Genomic DNA, 20,661 nt, shown 5'->3' on the forward strand with positions numbered 1-20,661 from the left:
ATGGGTTTGAAGTGGGGGGAAAAAAAGGTTTTTGGATAGAGTGTGCAAGTGAATGATATTGTTTCATTTTAGTTTTTAATCTCTTCACTTTCAGTACAAAAAGTGTGTCTAAGTGTTCCTCCATTGTGTGCCATCTCTATTTACAGCTCCATGTGATCCAGATGCCTTCTTCTGTCACAGTAACATGTGCATAAACAACACATTGGTGTGCAACGGCCATCAGAACTGCGTATACCCTTGGGATGAGAATCAGTGTAAAGGTGAGATGTGTTAATGCAACATCTTTAAGCTTAAACTTTAAAAAAAAAAAATTATTTGTATTTAGTATTTTTAGGTGTGGGCCTATACAAGGTGCCTTTTGCCCACGTAATTATAATTATTTCAATGTAGTGATTGGCACCAAAACACAATAAAGACTGTTTGTGTAATGCTCCACACAAACATGGAAGGAAACTCATGTTTCAATGTGTTATGATTGACATGCGCAGACTGATCAATTAAGAGTGAGTGCTATAACTGACCAGTGGCAGGTGTAGCGTGTGTAATCATTGTATACACTGTATATGCAGACTAACCAATTAAAATTAAGTTCCATTACCAACAAATCATTGGTACAGAGTATAATGACTGACATATGTGGCATTAGAGACTAATCAATGTATCCTACCAATTAGTGGAGCAGTGTATGTGTAATGAGTGACATGTAAACTGACCAATGAGGAATGAGTCCCAGAACCGACCAATCAGTGGTGTAGTTTCATGGATGAAATATGCAATTTGTTATCTTACATTGCAAAAGTCTAAAGGCCCACGACCAAAACAAAATGTCACAAAAAAAGTATATAAAGCATAATAAAATAATTGTGTTTACTGTACTCACTAAATTCCGAAGATAGCTGGGATAGGCTCCAGCACGCCCGCGACTCTTGTGAGGATAAAGCGGTACGGAAAATGGATGAAGATGTACATCGGTTGCACATGATTAAAATGTGTTAAAATTACATATTTTTTTTAGGCGAAGAGGGGTAAATTATGTCATTTTAATCATGTGCAACCGATGCACATCTTCAAATTAAGTACGTAAATGCAAAAGACTTTTTTCAGTGTATACGTAGTTGGCATAGATAGATTTAATATTTTTTGACCAATTAAGTGAAATTGGATAGTTTCCCAGCACACCTGATGACCTGTCGGCACACTAATGGTGGGAATCACAGTTGTAAAAAATGTCTCTGCCCGTGCACAGAGAAGACGAAAGCCAACATCCTGGACAACCTGAACAACACAAATGGGACCATCATTGGCGTCACCTGCTGCATCGTCCTTCTCCTCCTCATCATCTCCGTTATCGTCCAAATCAAGCAGCCTCGCAAAAAGTACATTCTGCGGCGTGAGGACTTTGACCCCACCATGTTTCAAGAGGTCTACGAGCCACCTCACTACGAGCTGTGCACTCTCCGTAGCGCCACCACCGCCGCTGCCGCCTCAGCAGACCTAGTGGACCTCGCGGAAGACTTTGAGAACTACCACACCCTCCGTCGTGCCTCCTCACGCTGCATCCATGACCACCACTGTGGCTCTTCCTCCAACCCGGGCTCTTCTCATATATCCCAGCTGTCCCTCAGCGGGCGAGGGAGCCGCGGCAACCTGAGCTCACGGGACGCGGCGGCGGCCAGCCTCCTCGCAGACCTCCCGCAGCCACCCATGTCCGTGCGGCCTCTGCTGCCGAGCGCGGGGAACCGGAGGAGCATCTTGGTCATGAAGCACAGCTACTCGCAAGAGGGAGCAGACAATGGATGCGACCTGGATGACGACCTGGATGAAGTTCCAACCACCAGCCACCGGCTTTCACGCCACGAAAAGGCAGTACAGCGGTCAGTATCCATAGATTTTTGATGAGAGAACACCAGCCCTAATTTAACTGTGGAATATTCCCATTTTATTTTGGATCATCCTCTTTTGTTCATCATTGTTCTTCCTTTAGTCTTCTTAAACAGTACTTTATTTTAATTTTTTTATTATTTTACCTCTCTTTACATTTTAAAATTGTTTTCTTGCTCTTGAATGCTCCTCCTCAACTACTTTCAAAAAACATAGGAGATATTGGGCATCAGTGGGAAATTTCAGGATGACGCTAAAATGCACTTCACATTACAGTTGAAATTCATGTTTCAGTACATTTTGCATAACTTGCAGTTCTCCAACAAGGAGCCTAACATTAAAATTACCAACAGGTGCTTGATTTATGAATCCGCCAATACATTTCCTGGATCAGTTAGAGTTTATATTTTAACAGCCCTCTTCAGCCATGCTGTTCACATCTTGACCTCAGAAGACCACGATGACGCATAACACTCAACAAGTACCTCACCACTGCAAAGCTTCAAATAGGATGTTGTCAGAGGGAAGTGCAACACTGAGCTTAGACTGTCACACAGTGTCATCGGCAGGTTGCAACAGCGATACGGAGAGACTGGAAGACTCACAGAAAGGCGTAGAATTGGACATCCTTGGAAATGTAAAAAAAATAAATAAATAAACACCTGTTGTCAATTTTGTTATTCAGTTCCTTGTAAGAGAACAGTAGGTTCTGTAAAAAAGTACTGAAATGTTAAACAGTTGGACATGTGTATTCAAATGTTTAGAGAGGATTCAATTAAATTGAACCATAAAAGTTATAGTGATCTTTGGGTACATCCTGAAATTTCACCCAAAAGCCAAATATCCCAAACCTTTTGTGGGTAGGGACACCTGCCCCGTAAACTTACAGCGAGTAAAAATGTGGTGTTAGTCGGCAGCTTTAACAATTTTCACTTTTCTAAATTTCTTTCTATTCACTCACAAGTGTACCTGTAAGATCTCTGCTCAAGTTGATCCCAAAGGCCTTTAATGGGCTAAGGATGGCCTAAAGGGTATTGCAACAAAGGGCCTTCCCTCGACTGTTGCTACAAAATTGAAATCATGGTCTTGTCCAACGTTTTTCTTGAAAGAATTAAGATTCAGTGAGAACTAACGGAGGGCAGTATAGCAGTGGTCACTCGCAACCCAAATTACGAGGATAACTATCGAAAATGTGTGGATGGACGGATGAGAACTAACGGATTGAGCACAGCCCCTCAATCAATAAAAAAGTGTCCCTATACTTTATAGGGACTCAATTAGCATCATGATAATAACTTTTCAGGAAGCAGCTGTAGATTTAATCATATACAAATCTTTTTATTTTTTATTTTAATACAAGTACAAGTTTAAAATTGACTGTTTGATAATAACAGAATCAGTGCATAATGTCAAAATAAAACTGCAGAAATTTTTCTACCGATAGAATATCATATATTGTTAGACATTTACAAAAGAAAAACACAATATTTTTGTTATTTTACTCCTGCATGCACTTTTCCTCACCGGTCCTGACTCGTGATATTATTACTAGACAACTTTGCATGCTGAGTCTGAACACACCAGCACATGTTGCATTGTGACGTGTCTGCAAAGTGACATTAAAGTACAGAGGGGTGACATTTCAGGTTCTGCCTCATTGGCTCTTTGAGCAAACATGAATCAGAGTACAACACAACTAGGGTCTAAGAGACAATCTCAAGGTAAGCCCCCTAATTCAATCATCTCTATTTTGTTGTGTAGTCATCATTTGCACAGTTTGCTTTGATGAATGTTTTTTTTTTTTAATGTAATTCAGTTTTATTTTCATTAAAATGGTTTTCTTGCTTGCAGCCGTCTTTCCCTTTTAGTGTGTTTGCTCGAATATGTGATGTTGGAATTTACTGCATGATTTGTTACGGTGGACAAACTCTGTAGATGTTTGATCTGCATAGACTTTTTTTTTACTTTCCAAGCTCTAATTCCATTTGTTACTGGTTAATACTGTATGTGTTAACCTCTTCCCTTCCCCCAACAGCAAAATTAATGAGTAACATGTAAAAAGTGACAAGATATGAGGTTTTATACTAAACAATCATACAGTGAGAAAACACACTACGTATTTAATTAAACCAAACCAAATGTACCCATCTTTGTATTTGAAATATTTTGCATAGATGGATGAGGAGAAATTGGGGAAATACTTTAAGACATTCCATCCGTTGGTGAAATTTCTATAGCGCTTATCCTGTTCAGGCTCACTGAAGAGCTGTTCTCAATATCCTGTAAAGTTCATTACATAGTAGAATGCTCTAGATCAGTGGTCCTCAAACTTTTAACATCAAGTACCGACTTAAAAAAAATACTTGGCTCTCCAAGTACCACCAATACGGTAGCATAGTAGGCCTAAGCGTTCATCAAAAACTGGGCAGAAGTTTTATTTCTTAAGAAAAAGCATATTTAATGTTATTGTAAACCACTGTAACAATATGCAGTTTGAACATTTCATAAAATAAAAACATATATATCATGAATAGTGACTTTATTAAATAACAATTGTACTTAAATGACTAAACAAACTGTTCTGAAGGATCACATGTAATTGTATTGTAATGTACTTAACACATTCAGTGCCACTGACTGCTTTAGAAGTCAAATATCCATGTTCACTGGGAGGGCTGGCACTGAATGAGTTAACAAATGTACTTTACTGGGTTTAAAAAAAAGAAGAAAAAGGTCAAGCCACTGTAACAATATGCAGTTTAAGCATTTAGTTTAGTTTTTTTCACGAACCACTAGAGAGAGCCCACATGCCACACTTTTGAAGTAACCAAAGTCCTTTGGAATGATATGAAATATCGTTTCATCAAAAATGTCAGGAATATGAATGATTTTCTAAATCTAAAACAACAGAAAATGCTAACGATCAAAAATGTTACAACTAAAAATCTAACACAACTTAGTACAGTCTTTCTTAACTTGTTTGTGTCATTTCCAACCAGCAAATTATCATTCATCTAAAAACAATTGACTTTTATCTTAAATTTGGCAAGGGTATGAATTATGTTGGGTTTAACCTTTTATACTCATCCACACAATCGTTGCGTAGCTTTGCATGTGTTTAGTTGTCTCATGAAATATAAGCATTTTGTGTGTGAAATAATGTGTTTGCTCCTCGTGCATTTTATCCTCGTGCATTTTTATACTCACTGGACACTTCATACACGAGCATATACAAGAGTTGTATCAAACATTGTACATTTACAAAATAATACAGATATCTTGTCAGAGAGGTATGTGTTTATTATTGTTAGTTTGTCACATATGCAGTCGTCACATGAGCCTGCTTTATCTTTTAGCATGAAAACAATGTTACGTCGCAACTATATGTGAACGTGTACGAGTGTGTGCGTGTCTTGTGCCTGTGTGTGCGTGCACTTATGTTCTACATTATGTTGCATTGTCTCCATTATGTAGACGTCTTGAGAGTAGTGCAATCCCAGATGAGTGCAAGAGGGCATCACTGATGTTACAAAGTGGAGTGGACACTTACACCAGCATGATGCTGAGGCTGAATGGACACTTTGAAACTATCCAAATGATGTGATCGTGTGCAAATATGAGCACAAAGGACTAGTTGAAAATACTTCATGTTGTTATTCTCTGAAGGAAGTTTGATGTGCATCCCACTTTTTTTGTTTTTGTCGCCATAGAAAGCACGCGGCATCTATGTCTTCTGACTAAATTTAGGATATTTGTTTCACTGTCAGTGATGACCAACTTTACATGATCTAACATTAAGCATGAATTATCCAAATCAGTAGTAGATTTATAGATTTATAGTTTTGTTCATTAAAATTGGAATATTTACTAACACATATCAATGTTAATACGGTTATTTTGACAATAACTATAAATCAATGCAAGGCCAAACTTTTGCATGCTTCTTAAATATCCATTGAAATATAACTAGAACATGAAACTATCAGAACCTCCACCCGCCCCCCGAGCCCAGCCTACTAATATATTAGACAGACATTCCAAAAACATTTGTAGAAATAAGATACATTGCATGCTGATTGCTGAAAACAATTAGATAAAGACCCAAAACTAATTGCTTTAGTTGTTGTTTTTTTGCCCTTTGACTTTTTTTTTCTTCTATATTTTTTGTACGTTTTTTTTGTTTTATAACAATCATCACAGGAAGCTTAATGTCTTTGTATCAAACCGGGCTTTTCTACTTGGGCAAAATAAGAATGTTTTTTTTAATGTTATTCAAACGATTCTTCAGGGCTGTTTTTTATGCTTTGTAACAATATTAATATTAAATAACAATAAAGCACCTTCTTTTTGTTGTTTTGTTGAACTTGTCTCTGTAGTAAATCTATCCTGCTTGCCTCTCATGTCTCACAGACATCATTCTTGGTTTTAAATGTTTGTTTCTTGTTTTATTTTTTAGGTATTCTACCAAACTGAACATTGATGGGTATTTTTATTTTAATCCAAAGTTAATCAAAAGTTGAACCTTGGTGTTGTTGGGATTATGAGGGTAAAACAATAACGACAGGAAGGGATCATCTATTGTCAAATTGGTTTTTGGAGTTAAAACCTGCATCATACACAAATGACTTACTTACACACAGTACAAAGCAAACATACTTGTACATAATATCCTAATTTATAAAATACACAAAAAAACATTTCTTTTTCTGCCATGTATCTGTAAGCATTTATTTCTATGCACATGTATTCTCGCATTTAGAGGAAATGAAAGTCTATAGACGCATAGTATTTCTTTACAAAGTGGCCTTCACTCCTGCGATTGGCTGGTGACTGGTCCAGGGTGCCCCCCCCACCTCTTGCCCAAAGTCAGCTCCAGCTCACCTGTGGTCCTAATGAGGACACGTGGTATAGAAAATGAATAGAGGGATGGTGGCCTCGAACTAGAATAGAAACTGGCCCACTTAGTCACCGAATGGGTCATCCATTTAATAAGTAGACACCTCATTTCCCCCCGCTAGGTGGCTGTAATTATCGGCATCACCATGTGTCACAGTAGACATCACAATAAAAGCAGACATGGCATCTGTAAAGCTGATGTTTGTGAAGAGAAAATGCTACTTGAATTAGCCGAGCAACATAAGAACAATGGGAAAAAAATTGGAAATGTTTAAAACTTTATTTCCTCAAATAATGGCCTCTGCTCTAATAGATGTTGTCCACTTGAAAAAAAATGAATACCTGCCATCATATAAAGGCCTTCATTTTTTACCTCAGGGGAAAAATTCATTTTGTGCTTTTTTGTCCCCCCCCCCCCCCCCCCCCCCCGTCACTTGACTTTTTGAAACTGTATGAACATACTCTCTCTTCCACGCCATGTGCTCAAAAACACACAAAGCGAAACAGTGGTTCGTCTGCCAGTAAATTGATGGAAGCAGATATCTCGGTTAAAATAAGTAAGTCTGGACCAATTCATCACAAGCAGGTCTGGCAGCAGATTGATTAAAAAAATAAAGAAAAGGAAAAAAGCGCATGCAAGGCTCAAAAAAGAATTGAGTTGAAGTAATGGTGTTTTCATTTCTCTACAGATACGTCAGACAGATGCATCATTCTTCTGCATCTTGCCAAGTTTGACAGCATTTGGCGGTCTCTCTCCCTTGTGAAACTTCAGAGAACTAATATGCCTGAGTAATGTAGTGATGTGATGGGGCGGGGGGCAGGGGTCTGTGATGTACGCATCAAGTATTTTCTTTGCTTCAGACCACACAGGTGTATTGTTCCTCTACCTGTGCATCACATTTGACAAAGATGAACTAGCTATGGAACATTGTTAAACGACTGAAACCAGAAAATACCTTTAATGTAAAGTTGTTCATTATGAAAAAAAAAAATAGAATCAGGTTTTTTAAAATCATTTTCATGCTTCAATTAAACGTTTCATGTTGATTTATAGGGAGCGTGCTGTGTGATGTCTTCACAGTCTTGAGGTTGATGTGTGAAACGAAGTAATGAATTTCATCAATGACCCTTTATTTACTTGGCATGTCTGCGCATTATAAATCCTCAGTTTGTCACTCTTTATCATTGCATTGTGTTTTTATTTGAGAGTCATTTCCATATTGATTTGATAATATAAAGAAAATGCTGGGCAGAATATTTCAATAAACAAATGTTTGCTGATTTATCGTGATGATTCAGTCACTCTGCAATATAACCACTCATTTTGCAATATATATATATATATATATATATATATATATATATATATATATATATATATATATATATATACACAAAGCTGAGGAAGCCATGAGTTGTTCTGTTCTGTAAATGGCAACAGGTGGATACACAGGTTTATCATACTGTCATCTTACTAATGGCAAAGCATTTAATTGTTCTGGCTGTCACTATACAATGCTGGTACAGGTGAAGAAAGATATATTTGTAATTATTTTTTTTAATTTAATTAAGTATTTTTAATTGAGTGAAATTGGATAACTACCCATGACACCCCTGATGAACTCTCACGCCACATTAGTGTGCCACGGTAATCAGGATGGAAACGTTATACAGTACATATAAATGTATATATACTTTATTTTTAATTGTAGTTTACAGTGACATAAAACTACATGAATGGTGTTTTTCATTACCTGACAGTGGCAATCAACCGAAACACTTCCCAAATTTACAGCGTATAGTTATGGAGTCCCTGAGGTGATTTGAAAAACGCTTTGCGTTCCCTCGCAAAAAAAAAGAAGAAATAAAGAAAGAAACAGAAAGCTGTGAGATCTTGTAAAAACTTTGCGACTTGGGTTGTTTGTTGTTAGAATGGTCGGATGGCATGTCTGTGACAGCATATGGGAAGTCGTATGCGCCTGTTTCCCCATTACAACTCCATCTCCCAAGAGTCCAAGTGGATGACGTCAAATGCTTGCGCCGAGATTGTTTGACACTTTCCATGGCGCACTTTTGGCCCAAGTAGTAGGTTAGTATCGTTAATTTGACATAGTATATATATATATATATATATATTCATGTATATAAGTTATATTAAGATACTGAATCATAATAATGGCGTACATGCAGATATCGAAAGTCCTTTATCGGATTTTAATGCCAAGAGCGACGCGGACGTGCAGATTTTCAGCGGGCTATTGGTTCGACCACACACACAGGACGGAGTCTCAGTCGACAGCGTCGAGACTGACCTTCCACGGGAGACACGAAGTCGAAAGTGTTGGGTGGAAATATCACGCTCTGTGCTGCTTTTTGCAATCACGCAGAGGTTTTACTCTTGACTTCAGAGCAAGAAATAAAAGCGAGGAGCGAGGCGGTGGACAGAAATCAGTATACAAATACCAGAGTGGGAGCCCAAAGCCATCAGCTACACACAAAGGTAAACAAATATTCAATTTTCGACACACTTTTGACTGAAGCCTCTCTTTGATTCAGCCTGCACGATCAATTGTCCAAAGTCAGAAGTGAATACTGTATGTTGTTAAAAGTCGTCATCACTTTTTTTTTTTTTTTTTTAACTATTTATTTTCTTATTTTTTAAATATATTTTTACAGTGAAAGAAGCTGGCCGAGATTTCACCTATTTGATAATTGTACTCATCGGGCTTGGAGTTACAGGTAAGTAGGGCAATGCAACAAGTAGACAGGAGATTGTCTCATATTAACAGTTACTTGCTAATTGCTGAGTCATATTTAATGAAGACATTCTTGTGTGTTTCAGGTGGTCTTCTGTATGTGGTCTTCCAGGAATTGTTTTCTTCCTCCAGTCCAAATAAAGTATATGGGAAAGCGTTCAACAAAGTCAGATTAGACCCAGAGGTACTGAACACTTTGTCATCTTAGAAGGACCATACATTTGTTGCCATGTAAGGTTATGTACATGTTAAGGTTAACTTCATCGTTTGTTATGAGGTCAGATACAATAAATGAGTGATTCTCAACTTGTGGGTCAGGACCCATTTCGGGGAGGTCGAGGACAGCTTGTAAAAAAAACATTAAATGTATTCCATTTATGATTTATTCGGAACAGTGCAGAGACGTACCAAGTTCCCACGTGGAACGTGTTAGAAACGTGACACGAAATGATTTTACGTCCGTGCGCTCTAGCCACTAGTGTACTCTGTAAACAAATACAATTCAGCTCAGCCTTTGGTTGATGGGCGTCATGGCAAGCAATATGCCTTTAGCGGTACAGCAAACTCATTTTAAATGGCATTTTCAAATATAATGCAGGATACATGTGTTTTCAGAGGTTATTTTTTTTAAACAAAAGATAAATCTTTATTGTTCTTAATTTCTATAAAAATGGGTCACCACTTTGCAACAATAGGAAAATGCAGGTGCCAGGGTAACACGAGTTGAGAGCCACTGCAATAGATTTATATTGTTGCTGATTGAAATTTCAGGTAATTGGTGCATTCGGCGAACCAATCAAGTGTTATGGTGAGACGACTCGTCGAGGAAGAAGACAGCAAGTCAGGTTGGGAATATGAATATGCAGGACATTCACTATGCATACATATCTTGTTAATGTCAGTTGTCGATAAGGGATGAAACGGTTTATAGGTTTACTGATAAATCGTGACAAAACGATCCTATAAGTGTGTGTCACAGTTTTGCCGACTTAGTGACTGCGTTGTCATATTAGTGCGTCGTCAGACCCTCTAGTGAATTTTTCCCCAAAACTATCAAGACTAATCTTTTTTCAAACTTTATTGGAGACTTGTGAAGCCTCTGAGACTCCTTGACAGGCGTCATCATAGCAGGAGATGTTCACCCCTCTACGTCCATAAAGCAAGTGCACGTGCACAATAAAGATGACAGCACTGACAAAGCCACAATCACAGCCACACTCACTGAGTCTAGTCATTCATGAAAAATACAGAACTGGGAATTATTCCTGAAGTCCAGGTTTCCCTGACTTCAGCCCTAGAGTAGCAGACAGCTCGGTCTTGAGCCTCGCGCAGGCATAACTCCTGCATAAAAAGGCTTGTGTTGACAAAAAGGTCCTTCTATAATCTTGAGTATAACAAACTTGGATTCAGTGTTGGGGCCTTTGTGAATATTGTCAGCTCAAATCAAATCAGCTTGAAATAATTCTTGGAATTGCACTTTGTTATGAATGCCATTATGTTTGTGTATGTAGTAGCCTGATGGAAAGCTAACATTTTTGATTGAATTGCTTTTGTTTGTTTACATATGTCGATTGATCGACCAAGTTTTTTTTTTTTTTCTCTCCATTTCTTTTTTTAATATTGTGTTATGATAATATTGGTCATTATAATCGTGAAATGCAATTTTCATACCGTTTCATCTCTGTTTACAATCGTTTTATTTTGTAATTTGCAATACATTCTGTGTGTTTTTCCACTGTAGTCATATGGAGTACTTGAAGGATGGACTGAAGCACATGAGACTGAAGTTTTACATAGAGGGATCCGAACCAGGCCTAAAAGGCACAGTGCACTCTGAGTCAAAAGAGGTTTGTAGTACTCCTCTGGTCTTGAAGAATATAAGCAATACATTTGGATATCATACAAAAGTTCCTTTATTTGAGTAGTTCAAAAAGTTAAACTCATGTTACACTGATTCCTTTTTGTATTTGGAAAATAGTTTTCAGGAGGCCTAGTCCTACAAATTTTTATATTAAAAATATTTTTGGTTCTTATGTTATAGTTCCATATCTTGATGGTGCATTTTGGGTTTTTGTTAGTTGTAAGCTATCAAAACCAAACATATAGAAAAAGAAATATTCCACTCTGTGTAGTACATCTAATATTAGCTTCACCTTTTGAATTGAACTACTGTAATTGAAATTTTCTGTGATATTCTAATTGTTTTATTGAGATGCACCTGCACATAATACTTTATGTAACATACAATATGTAACACATTATATTAATACACCTTACTATTTGTTATGTTATATGCACAGCTTGCATATGAGTGTTGTAAGCAATTTGTCACTATAATGAAAAATCATCTTTTACAGAATCCTGAATCTGGAGAATATGAGTTCCGCTACATATTTGTGGACATAGATACCTACCCAAGACGGACCATCATTGTAGAAGATAACCGATAAAAACAGCATCAAACAACAAAATGAGAGGACTACTCAGTGGAGATATTTCATTGGCAAATAATTGTAAATATTATGTATGTTGTAAATGTGAAAATAGCTGAGGGTACAAATGTAACATTGGTGATTAAAAGCATTTGCATTAAACAGGAAAGTATTTACTTGATTTAAATCACAAAAATGTGAGATTTTCATAATACAATAATGGCCACTTAAAGGCAACAAAGCGTCGACGGACGTACGAAAAACTAATAGTCTCCTGTTGTTAGTGCTTGAATCTGTGTTTGGCATCGATTAGTGCAATACCGACAATTTTTATTTTTTATTTTTATCAAATAATCAACAACGCCTTATACAACTTAACTTGCGTTTCATGTAATATCCGGCCACCGTATTTAGCCTTCTGAGAGCCTCGTGAATGTTCATGGTCCTTTGTTCATTCTGTAGAACGTTTCAATTTCTCGCCACGATTTTATCTCTTTAGTGTGAGGTTGTGCTGTTAATATGAATAAAAAATGACTGCAAGACTAGCGTTTGTTGGAAATAAACTAGCCGTTTTTGTTGTCTTCATAAAACGCAGTTATTCACGCGCATTCCTGTGGTTAAATCGAGCGTTTTCCGATTAACCCTGAAGGCAACAGCTGAATCCCAGCCCACTTGGCTAACAATAATGCTAGCCAGGAAAAACTACAAGACGAGTTAGTTTCCCCCCCACCCCCCTGTTGTTCGAAACTAAACATTCTGGCAAGTAAGTAGCTCTTGTTGTCGCGGGACTGCGTTGAAAATGCTAGCACATGAGGTCATTTTCAGGTGCTTCTCCGCAGAATGCTTGGGTGAACCGAGGCGGCCGTGGCAGTTTGTGGCCTGCTTTCATGGCATTTAACCTCAGCCGCTTCCTGGAGCTCCGCTGGCATCAATCGCATCACCCAAGAAGACGCAGCCAGGCTAACTAACAGTATATTGTGCTTCAATGCTATGGCACCGCATTAAAGTAAGTCCACCATATTTGTTCTGGGCAAAGTTTAGTGGTCAGGTCGCTAAGGCTGCTAGCTTGTCTTTCCCAACAGCTGTTTAAAATTGTTACTGTTGAGTGTCAAACCTGTATATTGTGTTCTTTTCATGTTTTTTAAATTAGTTATTTTAAAATGGTTTTAATGGCATTCATATTCAAGAATGCGGGGTTGTGTTTTTCTCGGATGGTCGGCTGGTGTGTTCGAGAAGGATTGGCTGTGATTCAGTATTTTTGTTGTTGTTCAGTCAAGAGACTTTCTAAACATTGTGTTTCTGAAAATGTAGGTGGAAGCTGTCCTAATACAGACATAATGCTTACATCCTCTTAGAGCAGGGGGTGGGCTAACGTTTGTGCTGAATGGCTACATTTAAGTTTTAGGTGAGGTAAAAATAAATAAATGTTTATTTTAATAATAGAATAATTTCAAGTGTTTATAATGAATTTCAAAATTATTTGTAACCAATATTTTGTCAAATACAAGAGATAATGAATGAACAAACTGAATGCAGTTTAGTTTACAAATTTTAAGGATAAACAAATATTACATGAATCTTGATAATGTAAAGCTTTGTGTGTCAAATTTCTTGGTGCGTCTGTTTGTGGTCCATGAACCATACTTTGCCCAACAATGCTCTCAGAGGTACTTTATATTTGCGAGGTTTAGGGGGTTTTCAGACAATGTTTGATGTATTTCACTGACTTTTACTCTTAACACGTGTAAGTTTTGTAACATGTACTATTGCTAAAAGCTTTTTAAATAAATAAATAAAAAACAGACAAAAAAACATGCTTAACATTAATAATTGAGGGATTTGGGGCAATGTTTGCCTGACACACACTTTTACAGAAATGTAATTTTAATTTCTTTTTACAACTGCTGTTGTAATGAGTTGCATTACAGATGGGTTAATTTTTTTAACACTGTTGAAGGTCACAAGTGTAAAAAGAAGTTAATCTGTAAATGTAAAAAACACAAAACACTACCGCAACATTGATAATGAGTAGCAATCCATATGGTGATGCTGGGTTCTAACTGTTCCCCTTGCTCTAGTAGTGTGCATTCCACATAGTCGTCTTCTTTTGTAATACTTTTGTTGGAGGGGGGGAATCAAGTTAAAGAAGAGTACTTAAATGCTCACAGTACATTCTTCAGAATAAGTGCAAAAAAAAATTCCGCAAACAGCTTTTAACACTTAAATCATTTTGGTTGAATTGCTACTTTCGCACATCCATCATATAATCCTCAATTTTGCATTGTCATTTCAGCCCGACAACACATCTCAGCTTTTCCAATGAAATTGCTATTGGTTGTGTAGTTATTGTAAAACTGACAACCCATAATGTTATTGATGTTGCTTCATTTGCTTTAACTAGTTGTATTTCCATTTAGAAATTTGCTGAATTATTTGTCAGCTATGAAAGCCACTGCCCAGTGATAGAAGTCCCACCAAAATGGAGCTGTACTGGTATATGTGCGTATAGTTAATAATATCAAAATAGATAATTAATGAGAATGAACAATGCACGGGTGACCTTCTCTGTCCTCTTCATCGTTACAGAGTGGTCATAGTGTTCATCATCATCAAGATCTTCTTCTACGTGTGCTGGTACCGCTCGAGACAGAGGCAGCTCGCCGCGTACCTGAGCAACCCCCGCAATACCCAGATAGTCATTGTTGGAGGGCGGGCATACCTCCATCAGATGTGCGAGAGACAGAGTGTAAGTCCGGACTCAAAAGAACTCATTGATGTCACATGCACAAGTGCTGTTATACCTCCAGGCAGTGTTTCTGTCGACAATGACAAAATTATTTTATTGACGCCCCTTTTCTTTTTCATGCTGACAGCATGACAGTGACAAGCAAACCAAGGCTCTTTGATCACTGAATCATGATGAAACGTGTGCCAGAATTCGTTGATGAGACAAGACTAGATGAAAATGTTAGTGGATGGTCTGTCTGATGTTCAAAATGCACGCTGTACAGCTATAGTTTTCAGTATATTTATGGTTTAACTAAAGTGGAACCTAGGTTTACAAATTTATTTTTGTACCGAATTGTAACGTTTGCAAACCAAGGTAATATTTCCCATTGAAATGAACGGAAAAGCAATTAATCCATTCAAGCCCCAGAATGAATTTAGTTTTTACATTTTTATCGGTATGTAGTTAAAAATAAATATAGTTCAGTATAAAAATAAGTGGAAACACATTATCATGAAGAAATAACAGTGTGCTCACTAGACGATCACTGTGCAACATCTATGGCCCAATGTTTTTGCACAGTGACTTATGGACATTCTATTGATGATGTAATGACAGGGCTGTGAATTGGGTCTCTGGCAGTGTGTGCCGAACTAAGCCCCAGCACTAACACTAGTATCGAAGCAACGCTGGCACCTGCTCAGTGAGCAGCTATTTCTGAGGCCCATCCGGCTTTACTTGGGTGATTTAATATTTGAGAGAAGCGTATGAAATTTCCAATTTAACGCATGCACTGCCAGCCTTCCCAGTTAACATGGATGTTTGACTTCTAAAGCCGTCAATGGCAGTGAATGTGTGTTAAGAAGTTTATGAATTGCTTTCTTCTGTTTTAATCACATGTCCAGTTGGATTTTTTTATTATCTATATTTTAAGAACACCATTGCCTTTCCCTGCACATTACTGTGTCTGAGGAACACCAGTGAACAGCAACAGACACCATCATGTGTGTCTCATTTAAGGCATTTCCTGTATGTCTTAACCTTTGCCCACATTTCAGTAGTTCTGACTAATGGTCCCAGTCAGTGTTAATTTTTGCAGTACTGGTGCTGAATTTTGGAAATGAAAATCTTGTTAATCAAATATACTCTAAATAAATGCCGATATCCGTCAAGTTTTTTTATCTGTTCATAAGTGTGGAGTATTACAAGTACAATCATCTTATTCCACCCCAAGAATGTTATAGACGCTGGCTTGTCAAATTTGCAGTTTTGTGGCTTGAAGCAAAGTGTTGCAAGAACATTCAGTATTGTAACAAGAAGATAAAGAACAGGATGCGTGCAGTAAAAACAACCTAGCAAATCCTCTAATAGTGTTCTCTCATTTTACATAAATATTTCAGGCATTGTATAACACATGTATGCCTCTTTATTGTGTGTACTTACTACTACTAGTCCATGTGTATGTGTGATTGACTTTTAAATATTTTCTCTCTCTCTGCAGCAAACCTCGCTCTGGCCAAGCTGGTACGGCGTGCCCGATGACCTGTCACAAGAAGAGCCCTCCACAGCGCAGCCACCTGCTCTATCCTTCTCCCACCTGGACATGCCACCGCCGTATGATGCAGTCTCTGGAGGTAGCACACCCACTTTCGCCTTGAAGCAGGAAGACCGATTTAGTCTCCTGGCCCTTTACAGCTTTCAAAATACAGTACAACTACACTTGACCCACATTTGAAGCTAAATAGCATACCCTTGACATTTCCAGCAAAAGTAAAATACTTGGAGAATGGAATCGATACGTTGTCATCTGCAAAATCAATAAGTGTAAACTAGGCTTTACACGATCAGGATTTCTGGGGCCGATCAGCGAGTTTGAAAAACCGATATCTGATCACAAGATGGAGCAATGTGTCTATTTAAATGACCTGTTCATTTATTGTATATACTTGTGTACTCAAAAAAGTATATTTACAATGAATAATGTATCTTTGTTTTCGGATGAAAAGATCCCTATAATTTATTTCACAATGATCACAATCTGTTCACACAGCGTGCGGAATCTCACCAAATTAAAATGGGGAAAGAGATTTACTCATCATGAAAAACAAAACAAAAAACAAAGGTCCTCCTTCCATTTTGACTTGGTTATGACAAGCCATGGGATCTGATTTTTTTTTTTTTTTTTTTTTTTTTTAATATATATAAACACCAAAAATTACAAAATGTCAGTATTGTATAAATATACATATTCATGATTTTCATGCACAGCCATGGTCTATAAAGAAGAAAGCAACTCTAAATTACAAAATTGCACTGTTGATCAACTTACATTATATTATGGTACTTGTCCATATAGCATAAAAACATTTACGTGATGTCCAGTGGGATGCATTGTGGTAGTCTATGACCTTGATTTCCCAGTTCTCTCACATTTGAGCTGTCACGCTGTGTTTGAAGCTGTCCACGATCTCTGCTCACTTTTGCTGACACCCTGGAGGCGATATGAGTCTAATTGATTTGAGTCATAAAAGTCAGCTTCTTGGTTCAGCTGGAGAGATGAAGAAAAATGAATCTAGTCTTTGTCCAGTAGCAAAATATATATTTGTACTCATCACAGTCATGGGTAAATGACACCAGAGCCCTCAGAGTATTTGTTTTTGTTTACTTCAAAGCTTGTGTCTTATTTTATTTGAATGGAGAGTATTTTGAATGGAGAACAAGACTGGTAGTTTTTGATTGTGTTATTGTCGTTGTTTTTATGTTTTGTGTATAGCTGCGGCTGTTGTGAAGGCTCTATTATAAATGATGTTGTTATTTTCAACACTCTTTCCTTTTCAGAGGATGACCTGAAGCCCCCTCCCTACAGCGAGTGTGCCCACGACGACGAGGCCGATGCATCTCTGCCCTCCCATCACACACCTCTCATCTCTGAGGGAGGGGACTCTAGTAGCTCCGAGGCACCGCCCCCTTACACGCAGTCTCCCCTGCCACAAGCCCAACAACAACAAGGCTCAGCAATCCACACGGAGTAGTACTCCGAGAACATGTCGGCCTAGTTGAATACCAATACCAGTTTGCCTTTTCCCAAATACTGCCTTGCTACCTGCAAACCTCAGGCTTGATTAGTTGGATCACACTGCACACGAGCTTATACGTGTGTGTGTTCAGTGTTTTTTGGAGCCCAGTTTGGTTTGTCTTTTTCCTATTTTTAGACATCTGATGATTTTGGTCGTAACGGATGACATCAGCAAGCCCATGTGCCTCAAAACCTGCCCGTAGCAACCACGAGCGTGACAGCTCAGATGTCAAAGCTCCAGCAGAGTCAGACACATGAAAAGAAATACTGTTCTCACTTTCAAGTATAGCACGAGTGTAGTGCATTTCATGCCTCTTTGAACCTTGTTTGCGGAAATTGCCAAACACAAGACCATTCTTCAGTTCCACTTTTGGCTGAGACATTTTTTTGACAGAGTGGTTTCTTTCAAAGCATGTCAAACGCAACAAATCCATCGAGAAGACAGATTTTAGGGCCAATTATTGCATGAGAGGGCATCCAGAATTATTGGTACAGTAATATGGTTTTGCCTTTATACATTACCATAATGTTTGAATTAAACTGTAGAATCTCACCTGTAAATGAGGAGACATTTTATACATTTCACAATTTAAAAAAGGTCCCAGATGTCTTAATCACTCGGTGATAAATTTTTTTTTTTGTCTTTCTAATTTGGCAGGATTGTGAACAACAGTTTTCTCTGTGGTGTGTCAAATTTAAATACACTTATTTTCACTTTGCAGGGCCTTTAAATCGATTGTGGTGGTGTATAGAGACAAAATCATAAAAACTCTTTGTCCAAAGACTTCTGGTCGTAGCTGTTTGTTTCACGCAACACATTCAAGCTTTCAAAGTACTATTTGTCAAATGAATATGCTGCAACATATTCTGATGACTGATATTGTGACTTTTGAACTCAAAACGGGAATGAAAATACATGGTTTTATCTGTATCAGGAGTGGTCAAGGGCTTCTACTTATTTTATTTTTTTAAGGTCATGAGCATTTTAAATACTGCAAATTGAAAACAAACCAAAAATGTTTTAGCAATTTATAATCCACATGTGAGTCTACCACAGGCTTGTACGCTCAATATCTCATTACATTACTATTACCATGCTATTTGCTTTTGGTTCACTGCCTTTCAAACTAAACTTTGCTTGAAGGTCTGCCCCTTTTTTCTTTTTCTTGTACTATACCGTTTTGTATTGTGATGACAAATTCATCTTTGTGGTCCTTTTTTAAAATGTGAGGCCTGCGATGAGCAAAATGTAGCTTTGAATGCAGCCACATGATGCACAACTGATTCGTATCCCATCGTCAGTGTTACTGTCTTATGTCACCTGCATCCACTTGTACTTCCAGTTCATTCCTAGTACAGCTCAATTGAATTGAATCTTGTGGCTTTGTGACTTATGTGGGTGGTTTTTTTACTTTATTTTTTTTGGGGGGGGGGGCTGGGGGTGCATCTTCTGCATTAAACTTGTTCATAATACTTTATTTAGTTTGGTTGACCATTTTAGAAGTAGCACATGGTGATATACACTACACTGCCACAACACTAGCTGCACCTTTTTCGGTTGATTCTCAATCACCCATAGCAATCAGCAAAGGTTGAGTCAAAGATCCTGGACTTGTCTTGTTTGTTAAAACTGTAAAAAATTGAATCCAAAAGGCTTCTTCAGTAAGATTTTAAGTGTGGCGTGTCCCTCTTTACGGTCCCCGGGCTTTTCAAGTGGCGTGAGAGATTGGAGGACAATGTTGTAAGCAGACGATAGGTGATCGCGCAAACCTCTGTTTAAAGAGTGCTTTTCTAGTTTGACAAGCAGTATAAGGTTTTTTTGCCACCCATCTTTCAAACCAGCAGTTCCCCAGAATTGGGACCTCGTTGTCCTCAAATGTCCCATTCATGCAAATTAACTACTGACTGGACTGAAGAAACTGGTCTCTGATGTTTTACCATGCATTTGTGTAGAGGTCGCCTGGTATGTCCAATGTAGAGGTCATTGCACTCCGCACTGCACTCACTACATAAACATTACTGAGTCTGCGTCTGGATTTCGTCCTTAGGTTACACCAGCCTTTGCATTTCCTTCCCCTTTAATGTTATATCGTAACAATTCAGTACTGGTATTACATTGTTCTCCAATTGACTTCATTGACTTCAGTTTACAGGGTTTTTATAACTCACCCAACACCCCAGAATAAATCTGTCACGATAATCTTTGGGAACATCAGATAATCAGACCTTTGGTTATTTAAACTGGAAGAGGGGAGTGTGGATCAAAATCGGCCCAGTTATCGGTATGTGTGTACGTTTTTGGGATTGTCTCTCAAATGTAGCTAATGCTGCAGTGCAAGTCTCAAACACCATCAGCTTTGATGATTCAATTTCTGACCGTGTCAGCGCCTTATGTTGTGACCAACGCATCTATAATACCAACTCTGATGAGCTCCCCTTGTATTATAGCTCAAGTTCCAATAGAAATACATTATCTATTCATCCATTAACGCGTAATTTATCCAATATATTTTACGGCATTTAGGTACCTCAGTTGCTGTTGCATTTATGTAGATGCTCCACTAGAGGCCAGTGTTGCTCCATTGGCTATTTACAATTTATCCTGTTGCTTCGCTCTCATGCTGCCAATGCATATTTATTGAATGAGTCTCACTCTTGATTACCTAGCCGGCATGACAAAAAAGATTTCTCTAAGATCGAAAATGCAGGTATTCCAAATATTGTGGCTGATGTTTAAGTTAATCTAAATTACTACTTTTTTTTTAAATAGTGTGATGACCTATATTTGAATGCATAACGAAAAAGCTTTTAGCCTTTCATTTAGTGAGATCAGCAGGCCTCGAGTAATTGTTTTCATGTGAAATATTTGCATTTTGAGAACACAGCAGCGAT

At 37.9% G+C, this 20,661-nt stretch overlaps 3 protein-coding genes across 10 annotated transcripts in view; all 3 read left to right on the forward strand.

Annotated features, from left to right (window-relative positions):
• Nucleotides 1–8,058, forward strand: part of neto1l (neuropilin (NRP) and tolloid (TLL)-like 1, like) — a 59,868-nt gene extending 51,810 nt beyond the window's left edge. For 2 of the 7 annotated variants that reach the window (XM_061758800.1, XM_061758806.1), the window contains 3 exons: nucleotides 147–260; nucleotides 1,247–1,874; nucleotides 5,356–7,188. In XM_061758800.1, coding sequence (XP_061614784.1) covers nucleotides 147–260; nucleotides 1,247–1,874; nucleotides 5,356–5,485 — 872 coding nt within the window. In that variant the 3' untranslated portion in view covers nucleotides 5,486–7,188. Of the gene's footprint in view, nucleotides 1–146; nucleotides 261–1,246; nucleotides 1,875–3,527; nucleotides 3,603–5,355; nucleotides 7,189–7,466 lie in introns of those variants that run through there. The other 5 variants (XM_061758805.1, XM_061758801.1, XM_061758802.1 and 2 more) reach the window with 5 other exon arrangements.
• A 715-nt stretch (nucleotides 8,059–8,773) lies between these two features.
• Nucleotides 8,774–12,134, forward strand: timm21 (translocase of inner mitochondrial membrane 21). 2 transcript variants are annotated; one of them, XM_061758642.1, is made up of 7 exons: nucleotides 8,774–8,866; nucleotides 8,968–9,277; nucleotides 9,454–9,516; nucleotides 9,620–9,717; nucleotides 10,305–10,378; nucleotides 11,275–11,380; nucleotides 11,891–12,134. In XM_061758642.1, the coding sequence occupies exons 2-7, from the start codon at nucleotides 8,995–8,997 to the stop codon at nucleotides 11,981–11,983; spliced, it is 717 nt and encodes a 238-aa protein (XP_061614626.1). In that variant the 5' UTR covers nucleotides 8,774–8,866; nucleotides 8,968–8,994; the 3' UTR covers nucleotides 11,984–12,134. The 2 variants fall into 2 exon arrangements, with proteins under 2 accessions (XP_061614626.1, XP_061614625.1); XM_061758641.1 differs by having other exon boundaries at nucleotides 8,806–9,277.
• A 136-nt stretch (nucleotides 12,135–12,270) lies between these two features.
• si:dkey-118j18.2 (uncharacterized) lies at nucleotides 12,271–19,143 on the forward strand. Its single transcript, XM_061758643.1, has 6 exons — nucleotides 12,271–12,728; nucleotides 12,805–12,971; nucleotides 14,383–14,464; nucleotides 14,552–14,711; nucleotides 16,195–16,327; nucleotides 17,532–19,143. The coding sequence occupies exons 3-6, from the start codon at nucleotides 14,445–14,447 to the stop codon at nucleotides 17,723–17,725; spliced, it is 507 nt and encodes a 168-aa protein (XP_061614627.1). The 5' UTR covers nucleotides 12,271–12,728; nucleotides 12,805–12,971; nucleotides 14,383–14,444; the 3' UTR covers nucleotides 17,726–19,143.
• The last annotated feature ends 1,518 nt before the right edge of the window (nucleotides 19,144–20,661 follow it).

Source organism: Phyllopteryx taeniolatus, chromosome 20 (genome assembly GCF_024500385.1).
Source record: "Phyllopteryx taeniolatus isolate TA_2022b chromosome 20, UOR_Ptae_1.2, whole genome shotgun sequence".
Lineage (NCBI taxonomy): Eukaryota > Metazoa > Chordata > Actinopteri > Syngnathiformes > Syngnathidae > Phyllopteryx > Phyllopteryx taeniolatus.